This window comes from Phyllostomus hastatus, unplaced genomic scaffold (genome assembly GCF_019186645.2).
Source record: "Phyllostomus hastatus isolate PE091 unplaced genomic scaffold, TTU_PhHast_1.1 phas_scaffold_21, whole genome shotgun sequence".
NCBI classification, from domain to species: domain Eukaryota; kingdom Metazoa; phylum Chordata; class Mammalia; order Chiroptera; family Phyllostomidae; genus Phyllostomus; species Phyllostomus hastatus.
Window position 1 is genome coordinate 20,489,265 of NW_025334017.1, and position 25,409 is coordinate 20,514,673.

The 25,409-nt window shown below is 42.1% G+C and overlaps 1 protein-coding gene across 1 annotated transcript in view; it reads left to right on the plus strand.

Moving 5' to 3' along the window:
- The window catches only part of LAPTM4B (lysosomal protein transmembrane 4 beta), a 62,456-nt gene extending 38,422 nt beyond the window's left edge, over positions 1 to 24,034 (plus strand). Inside the window, exons 6-7 of the mRNA XM_045861358.1 lie at positions 2,213 to 2,308; positions 22,806 to 24,034. Of these exons, the coding sequence (XP_045717314.1) occupies positions 2,213 to 2,308; positions 22,806 to 22,883 (174 nt within the window). The 3' untranslated portion in view covers positions 22,884 to 24,034. The remainder of the gene's footprint in view (positions 1 to 2,212; positions 2,309 to 22,805) is intronic.
- The last annotated feature ends 1,375 nt before the right edge of the window (positions 24,035 to 25,409 follow it).

Here is a 25,409-nt window from a genome sequence, read left to right on the forward strand (position 1 = left end):
AGCTGTGCTTACCCCCCAGCTCTGCAAGTACATGATGGATGTGATTTCTCAAGGCAAGCTAATTTGGGAAATATACTAAATTCTCTTCAGCAGATTACAGAAGTGTCAAATAGGAAATAAAGTCACTGAAATCAGTCACTGGGGTTTTAGAGACAGCAGGCCAGAGGTTTTCCTCCTGTTGGAGAGTTTCATGAGTGTGAACTGTGGGCTTGTGAAATCCCAGACCCCAGGCACTTCCCCTCTGCTGGTTAACCTTGTTTGTTTGTTTTTTTGTTTTTAAGATTGATTATTTATTTTTAGACAGAGGGGAAAGGAGGGAGAAAGAAAGGGAGAGAATCATGGATGTGTGCTTGCTTCTCATGCGCCCTCTACTGGGGACTTGACCTGCAACCTGGGCATGTGCCCTAACTGGGAATCAAACCAGTGAAACTTTGGTTCACAGGCCAGTGCTCAGTCCACTGAGCCACACCAGCCAAGACTCTCTTTCTCATTGTTAATAGCTTGAGATTATTGCTGTTCAGGAAACATTTTTATAAGATAGCATTATACATTTTCATCTTATTTAATGTGAGAAGTAATCACCACAAAGTGTGCATGCATCTTAAGACAGACAGCGTTCTGAGTTGAGTATGACATTTTACCTCACTCTCTAGTAAAGTGTTGACAGGCACTCCTTTTGTCCTTAAATGTCTTTTTTATAAAACAACTTTATTGAGATTTAATTCAATATTATAAAATCCCCCCATTTAAAGCATACAATTCAGTGGTTCGTAGTATAGTCCCAGAATTGTATAATCACAGCTTTGTGCTTACACAGTATAATTTTAGAACGTTTTTAGCATGTGCCATTCACCCTTACCCCAACCCCTACCCCAGACAACCACTGATCTCTTGTCTCTGTGGATTTGCCTATTTTGAATATTTCACATAAATAGAATCATATATGTGGTCCTCTGTGACTAGTTTCTTTCACTCAGAATAATATTTTCAAGGTTCATGCTTGTCCTATATAGCATATATCAGAATTTCTTTATTATTTCTGAATAATATGCGATTGTATGAATACACCACATTTTGCCTATCCATCCATCAGGGAATCGTCATTTGTACTGCTTCTACTTGTTGGGTGTTGTGAGTATGCTACTGTGAACATGCGTGTTCAGGTTTTTGTGTGGACATAGGTTTTCATGTCTCTCGGGCACATACCTGAGAATGGAATCACAGAGTCACATGGTAACTCTGCTTAACCTGTTGAGGAACTGTTTTCCAAAGTGGCTGCACCGTTTTGCATTTCCACTGGCAATGTGTGAGGATTCCACATTCTCCATATTTTTAAACTTCTTTTAATCAAAGGATTTTAAAGCTAGAAAGGGGTTTTGAAATCATTTAGTTCTAGCCCAGTTGCAGATGATTGAAATAAAAGTGCAAAGAGGTCATAGTTCAAATGTCTCCCATGAACTCATGCTTTATTTCTAGAATGTGTTTATTCTGGACATTTTGAGTATCTTCTTTGGATATTTCATTGTGAAAATGGAAATGTTTTAATAAATGTCATTGACTGTTTAACAGATGTACATGCTGTACTCCATTTTTAAAATTATTTATTTTATTTTTAGAGAGAGGAAGGGAGGGAGAAAGAGAAGGAGAGAAACATCAATGTGTGGGTGCCTCTCTTGTGCCCCTTAGCGGGGACCTGACCCACAACCCAGGCATGTGCCCTGACTGGGAATCGAACCAGTGACCTTTTGTTTCGCAAGCCTGTGCTCAGTCCACTGAGCTACACCAGCCAGGGCTGTAATCCATTTTATAAAAATTGACTTGATAGTAGAATCATAGATAATCATGTGGAATAAAAAATCCCAGACACAGAGTTTAAAATGTGATGAGAAATGGCTTAATTATTCTATGAATTTTGGAGCAATAAATGTGTTTGGCAATTGGTACTACCTTTTCTTATAATTTCTTGTTCTGCTTTCAGTCCTCCCCCACCTTCTGGGGCGGTGTGATAGAATAGGGCTAGAGTAGCACCCTTTGCCAGAAAGTTACTGTACCCAGTATGTGTAATTTTAAAGTCTTTTTAGTTTAGTAGAGTCACTATGTTTATTTCTAATTTATTAAATAAAACTTTTGTAACATGGCTTTATTATGCTGATATTTAAAATTTTCCGAAGTTTGAAAACCAAAGATCTAATAATCACTACTCACCTTCCAGGGTTACTTGATTAGCTGCGTTTGGAACTGCTACCGATACATCAATGGCAGGAACTCCTCCGACGTCCTGGTATATGTTACCAGCAATGACACTACGGTAGGTGCCAGTCACTCCTCCTGGAAGTCTCCCCACATTGGCTGTTCGAAGGCTCATGAATGTTTCTAGAGTTGTCTACTTTTTTCTTTCTAAGATTTTATTTATTGATTTTTTAGAGATGGGGGAGGAAGGCAGGGAGGGAAACTCTTCATATGCTCCCCGACCAGGATCAGAACTTGCAGCCCAGGCGTGTGCCCTGACTGGGAATCAAAGCTTGGCGGGAGGTTGCCCAAATGAGCCACATCAGTCAAGGCTGTTGGCTATGTTTTTACTCTTGTTGAAACATACTCAGGAGTTGCTTAGGCATCAGGGGATTCGTAGTTGAATGAAATATGTTTCATTTTCCTCAAAGTTTATTAAAATCCAGATGGCTCAACATCTGGTTTACTTTAAAAACTATTACAGATAGAAAATAGATGCACCTTCTCCATATTTATGTATCTTAAATCTGAATTACCAAGCCATTGTATGTAATTTTGCATAGTATGACTATACTGTCTCACTTGACATGTGAAATTAGACCCAGAAATGTGGTATTATAGGTAGAGAAATAAGAGTGACAGAGGTTTGTCTTTAAAACTTGCCCTGCATATGAAAACCTTAGTAAGAGAATTTATTAGATGATCTCTGTTCTATAACTAGTTGTTCATGCTTAAGATTTTTAAGCTTCAGATATGATTTTGGAAAACATGTCTTCACTGGAATAGTCATAGAAATCATTTTCATTTTGTGTAAATTATTTTAAACTGTCTGGCTCATGGTGATATAAAAGTGTAAGTTCTCTAGGTACTAACCTCCCTGTGTGCCCACCACCTTCGCATTCAGCACAGAGCCTGAGGCAGTACTCTCCACGGGTACATGCTCAAGGAATGACTGTGGAAAGGATGGGGATGAGCGTGTGGGATGGGTGGAAACGGACACTACTGTGGGGGATAGAATGGACAGGACGGATGCAGAGTAAATACCAATAGTGTGTCAAATCTAAACTAGAACAGAGGTTTAGATTTTGCTTTCTGTTTTAAGTTCTGGTGACTTGGTCACTCCGTGACCTTACTGAAATAATTTAACCTGTCCTTACCTTTATTCCCCTGTGTATAAAATGGGAACAAAGCAATTTCAAACTTTGTATTAAATATATAGTTGCATTAGGAGATAATGAAAATAAAAATGTATTTTCCTTCCAAATTAAATGTTAGGGCCTCCTGTAATTCAGAAACAGAAAGTGTCCACACTATCCTAATGCCACTACGTGATTTTTTAAAATTTTATTTATTTATTATTTTTAGGGAGGGAGAAAGAGAGAGAGAGAGAAACATCAATGTGCGGTTGCTGGGGGCTGTGGCCTGCAACCCAGGCATGTGCCCTGGCTGGGAATCGAACCTGCGACACCTTGGTTCGCAGCCCGCGCTCAATCCACTGAGCTACGCCAGCCAGGGCACGTGATTTTTTTATGGCCCATTCCATTCCCCTTTGTACTACATAACTGCATGCATACGTGATGTGTCATTTTGACATAAGGATTTGTCATCAACAGAAATGAAAAATATTTTCTGATAACAGAGTTGTTGCAGATATCTCAAAATATCATTTATGCTCATCACTGCTTGAAACTGTAATCATTAGTGTCACTACTAGAGCTTGATATTCAATGTTGTAATAAAGAGACATAACTATTGCTAAATATAGTGATAGATAGATAGATAGATAGATAGATGCAAGCTGATATTATTGAGAGCTCTCTCGGGTTTCTGAGGGAAAACATGTTATACATGAATGGTTTTCCTAAGTGCCCACCAAACATTTGTTAAGTTGAACCAAATGTGCACGGGCAGTGGTTTAATCAGAGGCACAGAGCCCAGCATACTCAGATGCTGAGATGCCCTTGTCAGGGGCCTGCAGAACTCTGTGCACTGATTACAGTCAACACGAGTCTGCTCGGCCCTTTAAAGAAGTTTGCTTGTGCCAGTGAGCCTCTTTAAGGAAGTAACTTCAAAATTGTTATACATTTGATATAACTGTTGGCTTAAAGAATTTTTTCTTCTCAATTTCTGGGTATTTAGTTATCTATATGTTTCTTTTTTCTTCTTTTAAAAAAAATCTGTGTACATTTATTGTCATGCTTAACCCATGAAAAGTCTAAACAAAGTTTGAGATTTTTGAGTTTGAAGAACCATGAAGTTAATAAGCAAGCTATATCAGAATCTTACCCTAGATATCATAATGTGTAGGACTTACAAGGCTACAATATTTTAGAAGTTTCTCAGCAAAGGTGATGTCCATTTTGCACGTGTTTGCTTTAACATACCTTTGATAGTGGTTTTTGTATAGTCCTTTCTTAAGAGTTGTGTGTATTTTTAATAGAAGCAAAGGGAAAAGCTAAAAAGATACACATTGTATAATATACCTTATTTTTCATTCTTTATAATCATTTTTTATTTTTCAATTACAGTTGACATACAATACTGGTTTCAGGTGTACACCTCAGTGACCAGACACCACAGAACCCACCACGTGATCATCCCAAAAATCCCGCACACACCTGACACCACACATAGCTGCCGGAATACTGGCGACGACATTCCCTTGCGGCACTGTCCACCCCCACTGTCCCGTAACAACCAATTTGTACTTAGTCCCTTCACCTTTTCCGCCTCTCCTCCAGGAGCACAGTGCATTTCAAATCAAAGGATACTCTGAAATTTGTGGAAATTGAGAGGCTGAGAGAATTTAAGAACCATGAAGTCTCTAAAATACATCTAACTAACTTTGTACAAGAAACATTTTTCTCCCCTTGAAAGATTCAAAATTAAATATGGAATAAAACAGCTAAGTTTTATTTAGGCTAACATAAACTCAAAATAGTTGTACTTTTTAATGGGATATCCCAGCTCTTCTAATAATAGACCTCTTTTCTTCAGAAAGCGTTCCAGCTTGGCAGGAGTTTGTAGTGAGTGGCTAGGATTTGGGACCAGGGACCAGTGCCAGCCGGGGTTGTTTCCCTAGTGCCGACAGAAGATGCCAGGAGATTACCTGGTGGTGGTTGCTGGTCGTTATCTCCTCAGTCATTCTGTATCAACTTGCCATTTTTTAAGATAAGGAGACTTGAGTTGCTGCTGATAATGTTACTACTTTGTCAGAGTTCCCAGTGAGCCTTTTTCTTTTTTCTTTTCTCTTTTTGAAGAATGGTATTCTTGGGAAAGGGAGATTTATCATTTCTCACAACTCAGTTGCATGGATAGTTCATTCCAAAACACAGGGATAGATCACCAACTTGAAGTCTCAGCTTTCTGACAGCATTTAAATTAAACACACACACACACACACAATGGTATTGTGGTTATTTGTAAAAGCATACTTATATATAAAATTATTAATATAAAATGTGCAGTTAAGTGCTCAGATTTCCAAGTGTTTCATAAATGTCCTAATTTTCCTAGTAGTTTATTTGAAACAGGATCTTCGGAGCAATACAGGGGCTGGCAAAAGTAGGTTTACAGTTGTGAGTATGCCATGCAGTTTATTTTTCTATTATTATTCACTAATTATTATATTATTTTCTATATAAACAACTGTAAACCTACTTTGCCCACTCCTGTATGTATTTTAAGTCTCTATAATTTTTGGTTAAAGAAACTAGTTTGTCCTACAGACCAAATTTTTCTGATTGTAGTGCTTTGTATTTCTGGTAAATTAGATCTTGAAGCTTCCCATATTTATGTTCCTATATTCTCACTTTTTTTCAAGATTACTTCACAGTTGATTATTTGTTCTTCCACCAGGAGGCAGATAATATCTGGTTGATTCTCTTTCTGGGATGTCCACAGCCATTGCTACCTAATGCCTACATTCATTGATTCGTTGGGGGTCACGTTATGATGACATCCTATCATTCCTTTTTCTTTTATTAGCTGGAATATTTCTATAAGGAGAAGCTTTCCCTCCTATGCTCTTTGGTTACCCAGTGGTATTTGTGACGTGGATAAATATACTTGGTTTTGTTCTCTTTATCAGTTTTCAAAATGATAAGTTGGTCCATCGCTTTCTAGTGGTTGACCAGTGAGGAGTGGGGTTTTTCTGCTTGTTCAGTTTTTGGTTGTGTGTGTGTGTGTGTGCGTGTGTGTAGGTGAGGTGTGTTTTTTAAGTAATAAAGAGGGCCTGTTAAAAGAGCTGGGAAGGTCCAGCTGAAAAGTACAACTGTTGACGGGAGAGACCTGGTTCTTCTTGCTGACACATGTAAAGAATTACATATCAGCAAGCCTAGTAGTATGTAATCAGTTTATTAGTGGCTTGCTTCCATCGACGAGAACAGGACCTGGTAGATTAGGCGGTGAAAGGGAAAGTTTCAGAGCAAAGCAAGGTGAGAAAAGCAAGAGCGGCTGGAGACCAGGGTGGCAAGACCCTGGGCAGCCTGAGGCCAAGTGGCCAGAGGCCCTGTGGCCCGAGAGCCAAGAGCCCCTGAGAGAGAGAGCAAGTCCTTTGTTCTCTGGACTTATATAGTTGGTAGGATAGGAGGGAAAAAAGTTACATATTGATTAACGGGTAAATGTGGCGCCAGCTTTCCTGGGGGAATGTGACTACCCACATTTAGGGATGAATGGGGGTCTGTCCACCCGAATTCTTACCTTGTTCCAGACTCCATTTGGTCATCTTGTTGTAAAACAAATATGTGACTGGAGGCAGTTAATTAAAATTGGAGCACTTTTCAAAGTTATTTATGGGCTCTTTCTGTAAGCATCAGAGACTCCCTCCTAAAACAGATAGTGACCAGAGGTTGGCAATTAACCAAAGTTGTTTTATGGGCTTTTTCTTTGGCCACCGGCAACCCTCTCCCACATTCAGGCCTTAGGATGAAAGCACAGTTTCAAGGCTTTCTTTCCCAGATAGTGGAAATGTTACAAAGAATTTCAAGGACTTTCCTTCTTTCTTGCTAATATAGTGTTTCTTGTGATATTGAAACACCTGGCAATATTATCAGAACAGGCTTAGGACTGCTGAGTTAGCGTGTGAGACTTGTCTGCTTCCTCCTGCCTGACTCGGTTTACTATTTACTCTACCTAATTGGTAAAGGGCGTTTCCTGGCAACCAGGGTGCTAAATGCTGGCCAGTGACAGTATTGCAGTCTCAGAGTTCTTCCTGTGCTGTCTCCTGCTTCACAAATATTTTGTTAAACTTCATCAGTAAACCTAAATAAAACTTAACCTGTTACTAATACCTATTTTGAAACTCACAAAGGGGTAGAAATAAAAGTTTTCTCTAAATATCTGGTACATTATAGTTAATACACTTATTTATTTCTCAATTGTACCATTTTTGGCCAGTTGGAGCCTCTTCGGGTTGGTGCCCAGATCTTTTGACACCATCTGTGATAGCCGCCTTGCTGTCTGGTGTGTGTGTGACAAGGCGCTCTGCCCTCACCGTGCACATTGCCGGGCCCAGACCTGAACCAGCCATTTCTCAAAGCAGCACGGCTTCCTTTTGGTGGAGACTGTGCTCTGATGTCCTAGGGCTGGAAAACAGATTTCTTGTTCTGTTCTTTCTTTTGTTGGAGACAGGGCTCTTTATTATGTTTAAAGATTGTTTTAATAGAACTAAAGGAGTTAATATACATCTACAGAGCCTCACTCCGAGTTTCTAAATGGGGTTTGAATGATCTAGGTTTGTCGTTTTCCCTGGTGTCTGTAGCTATATTAGGATCCTCATAGTGTATAATAATGTATGCTTATCTTTTGTCCATGTCTTTTTCTGGAATCTGCACAGACAAAATAACAAGTTGTGTCTTTCACTTCCTATCAAATATTAGGCCAGATGGCTTTTCTCCCAGGCTGAATAGTCTCAGGGTGACCTCTGTGGAAAGATACTGGCGCTCTTGTTGGCAGAAAATAAGTGTGCTTTTTCCCCCTCTAAAACAGTATACATATTATTAGGCAGACATAATATACTTTCCCAAATAGATAAGAGTTATTAGATACTGGACGTCATTCTGTGGGTTAATCTCTCCTCCAGTTTCCCAAGCAAATCAGATCGCCCCTCCAACCGCCCCCCCTACACACACACACACAGAAAAAACCCTTTGAAAGAAATGCCAAAGATTAAAAGGTCACAAACTCTGTTCTTAATGCTTTAGAGTCTTGGTATTTTGTTCATGGCATCTTTATATGTCAAAAAAAAAATACCTACCTGTTCATTTCATTAAGTAGTCAGGTCCAGATAGGAGTAGTAGCTAGTATAGTGTCTAAACTTGTTTTCCTTGAAAATATAAGATGTCCTAATGTTACAGAACAAACAAGGGAGGCCTGGGATGATATACTATTATTGAAAGAAGCCCCCGGGTCCATTATGTCCGCCACCCAAGGAAAGACGTCTCTCAATGCCAGAGATTCATGAAAAGGAAAGGAAATGTTTATTTAATGCTATACAAACTTAAAGTAGTGACCTAATGCCTTTACCAAAATTCCAAAGTCCCTTAAAACACCCACAAACAGACACAGTCCTTCCTTCCTTCCCCCTTTGCCCAGTCCAGAGTACCGTATCTCAGGAAAGGAAATAGAAGTCCATGGCTCAGGCAGTCCTCTGGTTCTTCCCAGTCAGTACTCCATCTCGACTGGGAGACCTCCCTGCGTTCCCGGCACCCTCAGCTGAGTCGCCGGGATCTCTGCTAAAACCAGGTGGTGGTTCCCCTTCTAAAGCTGTGGGGGTCCCCACTCTGGCAAAGGCACGTGGTCCTCTCTCCCAGGGCTGCGGGAGTCTCCACTCTGTCAAGGCCGCGTGGTTCTCTTCTCAATGGCTGCCATGCCTGGGTTTAAATCCCTGCGCCAGTCTTCCTCTGCAGCCCCATTTCCAACTCCTCCTACACTCGGGCACTCTTGCCCTCAATCTGCTGTCTTCTCCAGCTTTTCTGGTTGCCATCGTGGGTCTGGGCAGGTGTGACCCCATGTCATGGAGCCAATCTTCTCCGAGCTCCCACACAGGTTCTGTAACTCAGGGGACCTGCCCCCCAGTCACATCTTAGGGGGGAAGTCCCTTTCCATCCCCCTGGCCTTGAACATGGCCATAGCTATTTAGCATATCTAAGTGACCAGCCAAAGACTATAGGTATGTGAAATGACCATGCCATGGATTAGCTGCAAAGCTGCCCTGCATGTTCTTGCTCTGTGTGCCCCTTCCCCCAACTCACACCTGTGGGGGAAGGGGTGGAGACATCTTAAAATCTCCTGGACACCTTGAGTTCTGGACCCCATTTCAAATGCTTATTTGGGGTCCCCCCTCTTGGCTGCACCCTGTAACACTAAGGTGGTTCTTCAAGTGACCAAAGCACACGGGTGGGTCTTCTAGGGAGATGCAACCTTCCTTTCAGAACATTGTTGTGGACTTTCCATTCTGGATGCGTAGTGCTAATACCCCATTCTCTCCCCTACCTCCATCAAAATTGGATGTTTAAAGGAAAAATGTATTAAAATACTAAACATGCACATTATAGAAACAGATTTCTTTCATATTAAAATTTATTCAAGTTGAGATTTTTTTAATGATTTTAATTTATGCAACTTTGTTTTGCTAACAGTACCCAGCATTTAGTTAAGTTCAACAGTAGGGAACCCAGTTGCTTTGAAATTGGGGCACTTTAAAAGCATTGCAATTAATATTTAGTAAAAATGTTGTCTAAAGTTATGATTTCAGATAAAAGAATCATAGCCTTGGTAATGTTAACTACTTGGCAATTCCTAACTACTTGGGGGTAATAGGAAAAGTTTAAACTTGGTGGGGTCTGTTAAGCTATGTCATGCAGTAGACACCAATCCTGGTGATCATTATATACGGGGTTATTGTTTTGACTTCAAAAAGTATTTTGCTATGTGGGGTCTTTGAGTCTGACTGCTTGAAAAACACAGTTAAAAAGTCAGTGACCTGTCCAAGGCCAGATTATCTCCTCAGCAGCCATTTTCTAACAGATTTCTCTGAGGGACCTGAAATTAATTAAGGCTGACCCTGGGTTGTCAAAGTGCCACAAAGAAATTCTCAGTTGACCAAGAAGGGTTGGGGGGTGGGTTGAGATTTAGTAGTGTTCTCAGTGATTTTCAAAAATTATGCACAAAAGTTTCACTGTATTGTTTTCTTCTGTTGCTTTTAAAAAACAGGTTATTCATTACTTCCTACGTATAGGTTGAATATTTTTAGAAACAAGTTTTTGACTAAGTAATTTTACCCCTTTCCCCCACTGTAGAGAGGCCAAAGGGCAGGGAATGAACAAAACTGAGGGTTCAGTTCAGGAGAGAGATTAATAGTTAGTGATGCAGACACCTGCCTGCAGTGACTGCGTCATTATGGATGAAATGAGACATTCACACGGACTACTGAGTCCGGTGGAGGAAAAGGGACAGCATAGCATGGCTTTTCTCTTAAGGGGAGCAAAAGCCTCAGCCCTTGCTCCAATGAGCTTTTATTGTCTTACTGGGCACATTACAGGAAGGTTCTTATTAACTATGCACAGGCTCGCTTTAGGTGGTTACCTTTTACAGAAAACAAAGGAGAGGATGCTGGTAATCACATCACAGTAGAGGGATATTTGCAAATGAAAAGACAAGTAGTTGGACCAGTTACACTCATCCTTGGAAGGTTTAGCAGGGTTTTTGGGAAGTTGCTTTGCAGTAAATGTCCTCAATTCAGGATAAGGGAGTTTTAGCAAAAAGCAAGACTCATAGCAGCCTAAGTACCTTGCAGGCCTGATTCACCACGGGAAAACCTGTCTGTGGGCGTGGGTCCTGTGCATCTCCCAGTGGGAGGTGGGCCCACTCCATGCAGAACAGTCTACTACAGTTAGACCTCAGAAGTTCCTTCATACCTGAGAAATGGAGGTTACCAAGGTGACAATATAGTCATCATCATCTTGCAGATTCTTCAGGAAAGTTCTAACTAACTTTCTGACATGGTGTGAAGTGTCTTCATTGAAAGGTTAGTTACTAGACTGGCTTTTAAGATCTCTTTCAGTTGTGGAAGTTTCAGATTCATGCACACTAAATATGCCTCATATACGAAACAGCTCAGCCCCATGCATTTCCCCGTGTCTTCTATGTGCACACAGCTCTAACAGAAAAGTGTTGTGGGTGAGAATGGACTGGATGTCCCCTGAGATTTCCTCCTGAAAGCTGTCGCCTGCTTCAATGTAGGTTCCACAGTTCAGGGTGACAGTGAGTGATGTTAACTCAGCTTTTCTTCCTTCCATCAATAAGAAATAGCATTTAAAAGTCATATTCTAATCTGCTAGAAATTATCTCTCACCCATATAATGTACCTGTTATTGCACCCAGCAAGCATCTGGAACAGTCAGATCAACACATAGATATTTGAAGAACATTTCAGATAAACCCAGTTTTCATTGTGAACCTGGATAAGAGTATCTATTAATCAGTTGCTTACTTGGAATACTCCAATAATAGCAAGTGAGAACAATTTCTATCAGTTTTACAGTAAACTGAGGACAAAATCACTCTCTATTTTCATTGTATTTTACTTGAAAACACACATAGAACTTGACTTCTTATCACAAATGTCCAAAATAGAGTTTATATTGATTTTCACTCTAGGGACAAATGAATTTTATTTTTTAACATTCTAAGAAAGGTTTCTGGGAATATATCTTAAGGGAATAGTAAATATATATTTATCATATATCTCATATGCATGTATATATGATGTTTATTCAGCATAATTTTTAATAGCAAAAGTATCTAATCTCATTATGGGATAATTAGGGACTAGTTTGGTTAAATAAAGGTATATCCACTTGATAAAATGACTTTATCACTATAAAAATTATGACCAGTATGACAGCAGAAGAAAGGATTGTATTTTAAGAAACAGAGTATGGAAGTTTGTATTTCACTTACAGCTATGGAAGAATGAAGCTGTAGACACAGATTAGAATATAATAGAAATTTAGGCACTTGATTTTGTTGGATGCTAGAAATCAAAGTAGGAGATAGTTCTCTCTATTACTGTGAGGGAGGTAGGGAAGTATATGGGGCAGGGGAAACAGGTAAGTGGGAATCTGAGGTCAGAGGTTCTGACAGTCCTCCAGCCCAAGTGCCTATAGAAGGGTTAGTGCAGAGTCACCAGGGGCATACGTGCGCAGTGGGTGGCACAGCACATGCAGGCCTGCCTGCAGTGAAGAGCAGCAGCTGGGGTGCCTTTGGTGGGGTTGCAGTGGTGATAGATAGCTCACCGTTCATGTCTCCTGTTCCTTCCGTAGTTAAATTAGATATTTTCATATTAGATAAAGCTACAGGATTTTATAGATATATTTAATTAGATGCTGTTACACAGGTATATGTATATTTAGATACAGTTACTTTTGATGTGTTTATTTAAATAGTAGATATTTAAGTGCTCAGAACCATTTTAGCGTGCAAGTTGGGCTGCTGTGTATTATTTTGGTATTTCCTGCCCAAATATTTCACTAGTGAGAAAATTTTGACCCAATTTGAAAGATTTGAAGTATGAATTCTATATTATGAGTACACTCTAAAATCATTTGAATAGCTTCTCTGCTGAGAATTAAGAGAAATACTAACTTCTATAATATCAAGTGAGGATAGTTCATAGTAGTTTTACAGTGAAGTGATGATAAAATCGTCTGTCTCGTTTGCCTTTGGAAATGACTCCTTATTGCAGGTGTAAGAGGGGCTCTCACTAGAACTCCCCCAAGTTTGTTTCTGTTCTCCCCATCTCCTGCTCTGGTGGACTCACTGGGTACAGACACAGTCAGTCAGTTGTAAATTGCACCATTGTTTTAGGTACCTTTTGTAAGGTCCTGTTAATTACACGGCAGGGCCTAAATTCAGATGGTAACATGTACAGAAATTTGTTCCTTAGAATCAAAAATATACAGGGTTGGGCAAAAGTAGGTTTATTGATAACAATAAAGAGCTGTGTGCTTGAGTGTAGCAAGTAGACTCCAAAGATGTGTAAATAATGAGGGCCAGCAATTTGGGCACTTATAAGATTGTGCCTTTGTGACATTCTTTTGAGTTAATAAAGCTGTTGTAATAATGATAACCTGTATATCTTTATATATGAACAACTGTAAACCTACTTTTGCTCACCTCTGTATGGTTTTATGTATGTATGTGTTTACCTACATATATTACAGGTAGGGGTATTCCAAAAGTGAAACAGTTATTCTGCATGCCTTAAAGATAAAGCCCAGACTTTCTGTGGGTGGTTATCCTATCCCAAATGGTTGTTTCACCTGTCTCCCCTTTCCTGTTGGGCCTGAGTAAAGGAAGCTCACATCTAAATAGGCAAATGTGGTGTGACCAATTTAAGACAAGCATTTAATGTAAAATGCTGCCTGTTTTAAGCAAGATACACCATAGACTATTAGGGTGTTACAAATGGTGAAGAAGAGGAAATAAATATTTTGGCTTCTTGGGATGAATTTAAATGGACCTTTGAAGACTTAAGTGACTCTAAGTGGCGAAATTGGCTTGCCTGTGTACTTTCACATCTGACAGTATCCTGTCTTCCAAGCTCCGAATTCAGAGTAATGCTCTTCCTTGATCCAGGCGAAGGCAGGCTTTTTATGTTAAGAACTACATAGTAAATATTTTAGGCTTTGTTGTCTGAGCGGTCTGACATTAACTATTGAACTCTGCTCTTGTAGTGTGAAACCAGGTGTAGCTATATAAGTGTGGCTGTGTTCCAGTAAAACTTTATTTATGGATGCTGAAATTTAAGTTTTATACAATTTTGACATAGCCTGAAACATTTTTTAAACCATTTTAAAAAGTAAAAACCTGTCTTAGTTCACAGGCCACACAAAAATCAGGTGCCAGGCCAGACTTGGCCCATGTAGTTCACAACCCCTGCCTGGGTGGAAATTTAAGCCCACGTTCCTAAGCATTTGTAGGACAAGTATCTGAACCTTCCCAGGGAACTGAATAGCCCCAGCTTTCAGCCTAGATAAACCTCACAGTGGAGTTTTCCTTCTTGCAAGTGGGTTGGCAAGCAGCAGCACCTAATCTTTTGGCTCTTTTTAAGGATATCTTTTTCCTGAGAAAGTTTTAATTCTTCCATTTTTATCATTTTGCCTACAGTTCTAAATCAAACTTATATTTAACAAACTATAGTGAAAAATCAATAAAAGAATAATTTGCTTGCAAAATAGTTGCTAAATTTTTTAAAACCAGTAGCTAAAGCTATTGTGCTGTTACTCTTTCTTTTACACAACTATTTGTTCTGTGACGTCTTGTTTCAGTTTACTGTCACAAAAGAGAAACATACACTTTCGTCTCTCTCCTCTTTTCCTTTCTCTATGTATAGAAATGAAAACTTCATAACCCAATTACTGTCCCTTTTGTCTTATTTCTGGGTTATTTTAACATTCACATGTCTTATGTTGCATTTTGTCTGAGACCCCAAACCATCTCATCCTTGCACAAATATCAGGAATAATACTAATTAAGATTTGTTGAGCACTATCATATTCCATGTACTCTGCTAGTAAGCAGTTACTGGGACTTATTTATTTCACCAACCTTGTTAGATAGAGATTATTATTGCCCCCATTTACAGATGGAGAAAAGCGAGGCTTAAAGAGGTAAATGACTGGCTCAGGGCCTCAGAGTTGGGAGGAGATGGGCCTAGACAATCGACTCCACAGCCCAGCACACCCCAGTCTTCTCGACACGGCGGCAAACATAGAAAAATACAGTATTTGTTTGGCACACTGTTGCGAATAGACTGTGGCTGAGAAGCTCTGTGTTTTTTGGCAGAAGGTAATTCTCTTTATCGGACCCCTGCATTAGCATACAAGCCGTGTGCGGTCTCAGACCTTCCCCATTTCAGTTAGTGTGGTAGCCTCAGTGCCTGGCACACAATATGACCCACATTTGTTGATGAACAAATGATGGTTAATAAATCTTATCTCTTTTGTATCTCAGTTGAAGGAAGAAGCTTAATGTATGTGAACCGTTATTGGTTCCATACGCACATCCCCCACCACCCAGTGGTCATCGCTAGAAAGAGCTCGCGCACTGCACAGCTCACTTCATGTCTTCCTCGCCTGCTTCTCTCAGAATGGTCACAACGTCCACTTTGTCACCTCGGCCAGTAACTTAGGAGTCATCTTTAAACTTGTTATAACCAGTCTTCTAGCCTCTGGGCTTGGACTCCGCTCTCTCTTCCACTTTTTCTTTCTGTTACTGCCAGATTGATCTAAAACATAAATCTGATTTTATCATCCCTGTATTTAAAAGTCTTGAGGGGTTCTGCTGTTTATTACTACAGCATTTTTAAACTGTGATGTCACTCCACTTTGCTATGTGACAGCCATTTGTGACTTGGTGTGGGGGGCCAATATTTAAAATCCAAGTTTGCCAGTGGTTTGTCTCCTCACCCCACCCCGCCCCCCACCCCACTTTAATCACTAAGAGCAGATTCAGGATTATCCCTACAATAATCTCTGTCTCAGCTGCTTGCCTTCTAGTCCTTTGTTGAGGTGAGAGGAGGGAGTGGAGTTCTGACTTCACCCTGTCAAGTCCATTTTATTTGTGAAGCAGCTTTGAGGGACTGTTGCTGATGTGTTGTCAGGAGTTGCTGCTCTTAGGAACTTTGTGCTTTTTTTAAAAAAAATATTTACAGATTTGAGAGAGGAGAGAACACACAGAGAGAAACATTGATGTGTTGTCCCACTTATTTATGCATTCATTGGTTGATTCTTGTATGAACCCTGACCAGGATCAAACACGCAACGTTGGGATGATACTTGAACCAGCTGAGCCACCTGGCCATGGCTGGAGCTGTTGGCTTTCATGAATACTTCCATAACCCTTGCTTCCTACCTGCTACCCCCACTTCAGTGAGCACCCCCAAAGAAAGAAAAACAAGTCTCCATTTATAGTGGTATTTATCTCCCCATATTTTGGGGGAGAGAAGTTGATTTTGTAAAATCTATGTATGCCCATGGGAGCCTTACATATAAACATTACCAAAACTCCACATTTTCCCCAAAATAGTGAGGACCACTGGGTTCTGTAGAAGAAGGTTCCACTTTCCTGTCATTGCTTTTACAAGGCCAGTTGGGATCTTGCCTGTCATTCCAGGCTCATCTCTTGTAGCCCGTCCCCAGAAGACCACCTACATCTTTACATGAATGCCCTGGTCTTTCATGACTGTACATGTGCTTTTCCCCTCCTGTGATGAGCATTGCTCAGGCAGGCTAGGGCATCCTGCTCCAGGTTGCAGTTGGTTTCTCCACCTGCGCCTCCCCAGCACCTGGCACCACAGCTGGCCTCAGACGGCTGCTCGGCCGTACCTGGGGAAGGAGTGGCTGGGAGGAGATGGTGTTCCAGCCAAACCTTACTTTGGGTTTTGGAATATAACTGTATGCCCACAGCGCTTGCAGACATGCATCCCGCAGTAGAAATGGTGTCTGTTTTGTCTCCTTTCCCATCACTCAGTTACTTTTGTTTAGACATGGGAGAGGAGGAGGCTGGGGGCAGCGGTGGGAAATCTGTCGTGGGGGCAGCGGTGGGAAATCTGTCGTAGGGTCAGTGACTGTGCTGCTCCCCTCCCGGCATTACAGGTCCAAGGAACCGCGAGCCGGCTCCTTCCTGCCAGAGGCGCTTCTCTCGGGTCTCTGACTGACCTCCTCTTTACTTCCGGACTGCCGTGATTATTCTTTTATTTTTTCAACATTAATTTTATTTTTAACCACAGCATTACATGTATATAGCTAAAAAATCATAATAGTGAAAGATTTAGTTCTTAATTGTCCTCTACTGTTTTCTTGCCCATCCTCCAAATTGCACCCAGTTTTCACCACTGTCAACTCTTACATGTTTCCTTTAGTGTTTACCCCCATTATAAAATGTCAGCCTTGCTGACTTTTTATTATTAACTTGAGATATCTTTTGACTTCTTGTTGAATGGCATTTGTCTCTTACTGCCCTCCCTGTATTCTCTGAGGCCTTCATCCTCCTCATGTAGTCTCACCGAATTTTTGCTCCCTTCATCTCTTTCTTGTACAGTTTTTGTTTCCCCCCAGCAAACAATTGCCTTGTTTTTCCAGCTGCCAAGTTTTTTTTTTTTTAACTTTTACCTATCTTAGATCTCAGTCACCTGTTAACATTATTTTCCAAATGTTTGACTCTAAGACAATCTATGAGTTTTGTTTCTTTCTTGGGGCCTCTCTTCCTGCTGCAGGATAGATGAGGTGCCACACAGCTGTCGTCCTGGGCTCTGACCAGTTTTAACTTCCCTCATCCTTAAGACCACGTGGGGGGCAGCAAGCAGATTGCTGCCGAGGTTCACCTTGTGCTTTGTACCACCACCCTCCCAACCCCGACCTGGACCCCGAAATCCCCAGGGATGCTTCTTTGAGAATCTGGTGAAAGCTCTGAACACTCTACTCTCCCCGGGAAAATAACTGAACAAACATAAAACTTGGCATGTAATTTTGTGAATGTCTGAAGACATTTATTTACATAAATGCTTTTATATAATGCTTTTTGGAAATGTAATCCTAGCACCTACAGAATTCCCAATAAGCCTTTAATAGCTTAACTCTAATATTATAGTAAAAGTCCAGCTCTAACCAGAGTACCCAGACATGTTCTCTTTTTTACCAATAAATCGTTCGTCCCTCTTGAGCATTTTATCATTTCTTAATATTTGATGGAATGAACGAGTTTCCCAAATTTTAATGACTTGTGGATATATGGCCGGTTGGAATCGCTTCTTTGCTACCTTTGGTGATAATTTCCCCCTCTCCAATTGTTCTGTATGTTGATGTAGCTAAGAAGCGTGGTGTTTCCCCTGGTAATGCTCTGAATACTTGTTGAGCTGAATTGAAATGAGTGGTGAGCTGCATTCCCACCAGCACACTGTCACCTACACGACAACTCCCAATTAAAGAGACAGTGTAGACAGACAGGTGCGGATCTCCCCAACGAACAGAGGCCTTCTGGGGTCACTGGCAGGAGGGGTTTTTCCGTCTGTGGAGAAGAGTTACACCATTATACAGACACTCTGTGGCTGAGATCCTGTAAGACAAACTTCCAGGGACTGTACTTAGGTTAGGGTTTGGTCGTATTGCATATTGTTGAAGTGTGGTGTGTGGCTGAGATTTGTAATGTGTCTGTGTTTATCTACTCCGTGAGCAGCTGCTGTTTTCACCAGGCAGTAACTTCGGATTGAAGTAGGACACAGCCTATATTCTTAGTCCTCAGAGATGATTTTTTGGTTATTGATTGTGAATGATTAATTTCTTTAAAAGAAAAGACTATGTTTAACTAGATGCCAACTTCTTAAAAATGTCAAAACTAACAGTTTTCACCAGTTTTGTTCTATGGCATCTTCATTGGCATGTTCTAACTTAATTGATAGTACAGTTGTTTTCTCAGATTTCCAAGCACTTCACTGATTTTAGTGGAAAAGGATAATAGCAAGTGTTTTTAGTCAGGACTATTGTTTTTTATTTAATCTTTATTGTTTTCCATTACTGTTAGTCCCCTTATGCTCCCTGCCCCATCAGTCACCACACTGGCATCCGTGAGTCCTTTTTCCTTTTGCTCCTTCCCCCCCCCCCGTCAAGATTGTAACAATTCTTACTTCACCAACCCTTCCTTGAAATCATCAATGATATTAACATCATTTAGATTTTAAAAAGATGACACTGTCCCTTCAGAATTTAAAACCAGTTTCATTTGGAGAGCTCTTTCCGCAGGAGCCTGTGGAAGGAGCCGTGTGAAGGCTGTTTTACAGTCGGCACTTAGTTCGTGGTAATGGGGAACAGAGGATGATGGTGTTAGCAACTGCAGTGAAAGTGTACCCAGAAAAGACACCGGCATTCGGGCTGCCTGTCACTACCAAATCCAATAAGCAATGACAGCAATTGAATCTTTCATGGGCGCTTTATTCAGATGGCCAGCGATCCGAGAAGATGGAGGGTTTCATACCCTAACAAAACATAGTCCTTTCTATTTCCTGGCCAGATCTTTTATAAGGGGGTGGGGGAGGACAAACAAGGTGCAGTGAGGGCTTTGAGATTCAGAAGCTGCAACATTCCTGCCCTGGGCAGTTAGCTGTTCCCAAGGGGGAGGGGTGGTCGTCTGGGCTCTCCCTGGAACAAAGGTTTGGATGTCCCCAGGTGGTAATTTTCTATCAGTGCCCCAGGAGCTCAGCTGTTTCTCCCAGGAGCCAGGATGGGCCCTATCTGTAGTTTCTGAAACAAAAGCTTTAACATACACATTACATGCTAGACTTACAACTTTTTACCTTAAGCTAAAATTTTGCAAGTCTTGAGTCCCCTATCAAAAGGAGAAGCTCCTCACAGAGTCCATGGCAGGAGGGTATTAGTGGAAAAGCCATTAGGATGTTAAACACTGATGTGAGGATGAAACTTTGTTTGAAAATCAATAGCAAGAAATAGTGACAAACAAAAGGCAAATTTCCAGCATTCTTTTTCTTTTTTCAGGAAAATTTCATGTTTAATCTTCTGTGAACGTGTTGGAGAGTTTGAGTGTTGCATTCTGCGCAGGAAGGAAAAGTTGGCCGGGATGACTGTTTTTTTCTGCCCTTCCTGTAGTTCCACTGTGTTTTAGGATCATTTCTCCAAGGGTACTGATAGATAGGAGTCAGGCGATTGTTTAATGAGGTTGGGGAACACAGTGCTGAGGCTCTTTCACGCAGAATTTAATATTCTTGTGCTGATGACAGCTGTTTCCCCTGGCTATAAGTTACCGTACTGAGTGCAGGCACACACGCGAGTTCCGGCGGCCCGGTTTTAAAGCCAGACATGCCACTGCAGAGAGGAGAGCAACTTTGTTGCAGAGAATACACACTGCCTCCACTAAGGCTGAGACTTTTAGGATTCCTACTGGAGACGCTGCTGCTGGGGACTGGACAAAGCTCTGTCAGGTGGTCACAGGCTGTCGTGCTGTTACCCTCACTCGCCTCTCCAGCTTCCTCTCTGCTGCATGTCCCCTAAGTGTTCACCTTCACGGTCTTCGGTCCCCAGAAAGAGTTCTGTTTCAAGCTTCCCTCGCTTACCTGTGCTCTCTCCTCTACCTGCATAGTTATCTTCCCTATGCCTGATCCTACTTATCCTCCTGGGAGGACTTTCCTCCACCTTCTACCCAAAGTACTTGTCTCTGTCTGTTCTTCCTGAACGTCTTGTCCACACCCACACATTGGTCATGCGCAGGTCACCTGCTTCCACTGGACTGTCAGTTCCTTCACAGATTGTGGAATGTGTTCAGGTCTGTGTTACCCTTGCCGAGTGCCCTGTCATGCCACTTGCAGATGGTTTCCTCCCGTGGGGAGAACACTGGGAGTGCTTCCTGGCCTTGGACAGGTGCTTGCACTGAGTGTATTTTGGGTATTCCTTTCTGCAGAGCAACAAGTGAACACTGGCCTCAACTCCGTACCTTCGGTAATGCCTGAAGTATGAAGGACTTAGGCCACAGGCACAATGTCACCACCACTTTTGGGACAGAGGCCGTGAAGCAGACAGGAGTGAGGCTCAGGCCTTGATCTTGCCTATATGGCCACTTACCACTTCTAGCTCCCCAAGTTTAGCCTGATTGGAGCTGAGTGTCATATGTAAATATTCCTCCTTTACCAGCCAACCCACTGTTAAGCCTCATCAGTGGAGGGCACCGGAGGAGGAAGGGGTTTTCTTCTCCTGGCTCTGGTGTGCACCTGTAGTGCGTTTGGATCCTGTTGGCAGTGCCGCAGAGTTGGAGGGGGACAGTGGCAGCCACACCTGCTTGGCCACCTTCCCAGCAAACACCCACTGCTAGGCAGTTTCCAGGGCAAGTGGCACCTCCCTGTGAACAGCTTCTGGCAGCAGCTTCCCCGAGTCCCAGCAGGTGGCTCCTTACACACCTACCTCAGCAACTCAGCCTGCTGACTGTGGGCTAGCTCTACCCAGAAAACTTCTCTGTGGATCACCCCCTTCAATGAAGCTCGGCTCCCAGCTTTGGGGAGGGGACCCCTTTCCATAGTGGTTCTTCCCTTCAGTGCCCTCACTCAGCACTAATATTTGTTAGAGTTCTGTCCAGCCCCCTTAGCTCTTTCCCCTCCAATCCTGTTAATAACTTTCTCTTTTCAAATTACTGGTGGTGTCTATCCCCAGATGGGACCCTAACCAGTATAGATGCCTAGAATGCCAGGCTCCATTTCCCCACCAGATGAACCACACGGATTCTCTGCGGGCCACCTGAGTGATAGTTCGGTAATTCCATTAGCATCTTCCGAGTTCTTGTAGTCAGATAGGTACTGGGCCCAACCGGGCTCTGCCCAAGACAAGCTTCAAGACTGGAAGAAGAGGGAGCTAGGTAGTGAAGTGTAAATTGGAGAGGGGGTGTGTGTGATTGTGGGTGTAGGGATGACAAAATCTTAATATTTTAGTGTTGTCCCTCTAGGAGTCAAAGGTTAGGTGAATGAAAATTGATGAAATTGATAAACATTTACCACTCTAAGTGATGTCCATATTAGAAAGAGTAACGGGATGTTGTTTTGTTTTCCTTCTTTCCATTTGCAAATACTGTTTCTCTTGTCACAAGGTGTTTGAAGTGCATAACATTTTATTTCATCTCATCTCTGAGTTCCCAAGGGTAGGAACTGTGTTTTATTTTAGTCATGCCCACAATGCCTGTCACATAGTAGGCACATACTAAATGTTAGCTGACTGATTAAAAGGCTAATTATACTGAGTTGTTACTCTCTTGTGTTTCGTTTTCTACTCTGAGAAAGCCAAAATTACTCCGTGTTTTCGTACGTTGACAATTCATAAGCAATCACAAGTCATTGTTTTTGTACTAGAAATGTGAACAGAGAGGTTATTGATTAATTTAGTGCTTGTTCTCGTTCGTTTTTTTCCAGCCATTTACAGAGATACAGTATCCGCCATTGCAGGTGTGCATCAAACAGTGTGTTAGGTGCTGTGTTTATAGACCTCTCAGTCTCGGTCATCGCTGTTTCACAGACGTGGGAGTTGAGATTACGTAATTCCCCCAAGACCACCCTGACCAAGTGTGGCTGAGCCAGGCCTTGGCTCCCGATGGAAGCCCAGGCCCTCGCGTGTGCCACTCCCCTGTTTGGATCTCACGCGAGTGGCTCCTGTAGTCACTCAGGTGCCTCCCCTGCTCGTGTGTGCAGGTGGACATAACACGCAGGAGCCCTCTGTCCTCTTCAGAGCTGCCACTGCCTCCTGCCCAGTCCCAGTCACATAGCCCTTTGGCCCTCCAGGTGCCATGACATCCAGGCACATGTGAACAGGTTTGGAAAACTCAGAAAGGGCCGAAAATCTCTTCCCGTTTGCTTCTTTAAAGATTTAAAAAGTCTCTCGTTGAAGTCCAGCCACCTCCTGAAAAATTGAAATTGGTACAGGTTATGGGAAGCATTTAATTACATGAAAAGTTCAATTGAAGTTAAAGCTCAGAGTAGAACGTAGGTGCACTTTTCAACACTAACCCTCATCTTCTCTTTTTCTTAGGTGCTGTTACCCCCATACGATGATGCTACTGTGACCGGTGCCGCCAAGGAGCCACCGCCACCTTATGTGTCTGCCTAAGCCTGCGAGTGGGCGAAGCTGAGCATGACCTTGACTTTTCAGACATCAGAGCAATAGTTCTTTAATTTCACTTCTGGGATGAGCTTTCTGAGCTTATTCATTGCTAAAATGTTCCAGTTTAAAATTTTTAATGTTAAGTTGAAACCTTTTGTAGTTTTAGACATATGCTTTAGCTGAGCACTCTGATAGGTTAACTGTAGAGTTCTGTCTGTAGGGATGGAGTGCAAGGGGCTTCCCTAGACCTCCCTGGGCTTCCCTGGGCGCTGAAACTTCCCGGCAATCCACATGAACTTCGAGTCAGAGAGGTCTAGTTTTGTACATGCTGGGCCCCAAAGTTGATAGATTAGTCACATTTCTTTTCTCTCTGGTCCCTCTTTCTCTTTTGAAAGTGTAAAATAAAATCAAAATTAGACAACACTTTTTTCCTTAAGCTGCTCCAGTGTGTAGAAGAAACCCATATGAGAACAAGGATGTTAATTAATTGTGAGTCGCTGCCTCAGTTAAGTAAATAGGAGCCCATACATATGTATAAATAAAACAGGAAGTTCCTTTAGATCCTTTATGGCTTCAATTCAGTGACTGTGAGCTTCCTGGCCAGGGCTAAATCAGCGACTGTTCGACAATCCCCGGCAGTGAGACAGCGGTCACTACCGTAGCTGTTCGTGTGCACCCTGTTCTGAGGCCGTGGAGTGGCGTGTCCCGTCCAAGTTACAGGGGCGAGCTGATTTGTTTGGGCAGCGTGGTGCCTGGCGGTCCTGTCTCCTGGGTCCTGTCCCTGCCCCGGGCCGCCTTTCTCTGAGTGTTCTGCCCCGGCCTGATCTAAGGAGGACATCCATCCCACTGTCATGTGGCTATGCTGAAATGTGTTTACCTAATTTTATAAAAGGTTTTTTTTCTCTCCCTGCAAGGCACATCCTACTACTTTGAACTCCCAAGTATGTCTAATCATCTTCCAAAATGAGTGTATAACAGTCTTCAGAAAAAGGAGGAGGGATGCTTTCCTGGAGGAATGCCCTTATCTTGATTACCTGAATTCCAAGGGGCTTTTATATATTCGTATGTTCAAGGGTCACAGCTCTCCTGTTGGTTCATTTTCCAGTGTGCTGTAAGTGAGTGCTTTTACGATTAAAGTGAGATTTGCCCACACCCAAGAAAAGACTCTTCTGATGCTGCGGTGATTGATTGTATCAAGGGACCCCTCCCACCCACATACGGCTGCACAGATGCACGCAGTTCGGTCCTCAGAGGAGCTTTACGGCTTGTCGCACACATACACTTCTGAATATTTCAATGCTGATGAAATCAGAACGTCTCAGGCCAAGAGAAATGGAGATGAACAGACTTGAGCTTCCAACATTCCTACCCTCGGCCTCTACCACGCTGTGCGTGCTCAGCTGTTTGCATACAGTCACTTTTTTGTGCACTTTTAACAAGTGGTTCAAATTTTACTACATTCAAAGGAAGATGAAAAATTAAGAGAGGTGGGAGAGGAGAGTATTCATGAGAATTAGCCTCAGTTATCTTTTATGGTGTATCTCATTCATACTCTCTATAAACCCTACCTAAGAAATTCTGTTCCTTGAAGATTTATGCCCATAATATTCACACTAAGTTCATCATAATAAGGGTTGTGAGGGATGGAAAAAGGCCTATCAGTTACTGATCCCTGTGAAAGGCACATAGGACATCAATTATTTGCATGTTACTACCCATAGTTTTCTGTCTGTTTGCATAGTAGTTTTTGCCGTGTGGAAAAGGGCACAAGGTCAAATAGAGAGAAATGATGATTTTGAGAGTCTGTAAGGCCTGAAAGGATGAAAGGATCTTGTTCGTGTGACATTCAAATAGCACCATAGACATCAGGATACTGCGTCCTACTCAGAGATTCCACATGGTGCTGGTGCTGCTGGTTTTTCTTAACAGCATAACCCAAGCTCAGTCCCAAAGCTGCCTCCCTGTCTACTACCTCTGTGAAGTAAGGACCTGTCATCCTGTCCCCACTGTGGGGAGACAGTGATGTTTGGGTTTAAACGGCCCTGCAGAGCACATCCCGTGCCTCAGCAGTTCATTGCGTCTTTGTCTCATTGCCAGTCCAGATCAATATCTCTTTTAAAGGTATTTTCAATCCCACTTTAATATCTAGCTGCTTCTCTTCTGTTTCTACAGCAAAACAGTTACTCCCTCAATTCTTCTCACACCTGTATGCCTTCAGGTCACTTGACTGATAAGAGCCCACTGGTTTTTCCATCCTGATTCCCATAAACCTTTCTGTTAAGGTCATAGACATTCAGCTCAGCACCACCAGGTGTGCAAATGGACCCACCAGTAATCCGCCCATGCCAGAGAGAATGTTTTAAGTCTCCTTAATGGGGTGGAGAGTAGAGGAAAACTTAATACCTTTTGGCTTGGATTGCGATCTGCCTACCCTAGGAACTGAGTTTCCGCTAACCAAGCTAGTCAGGTTTCCGGGATGCCGAGTCATATGAGTTTGAAGGCCGATAGACTAGCTGCCTTCCCCTTTCTGCA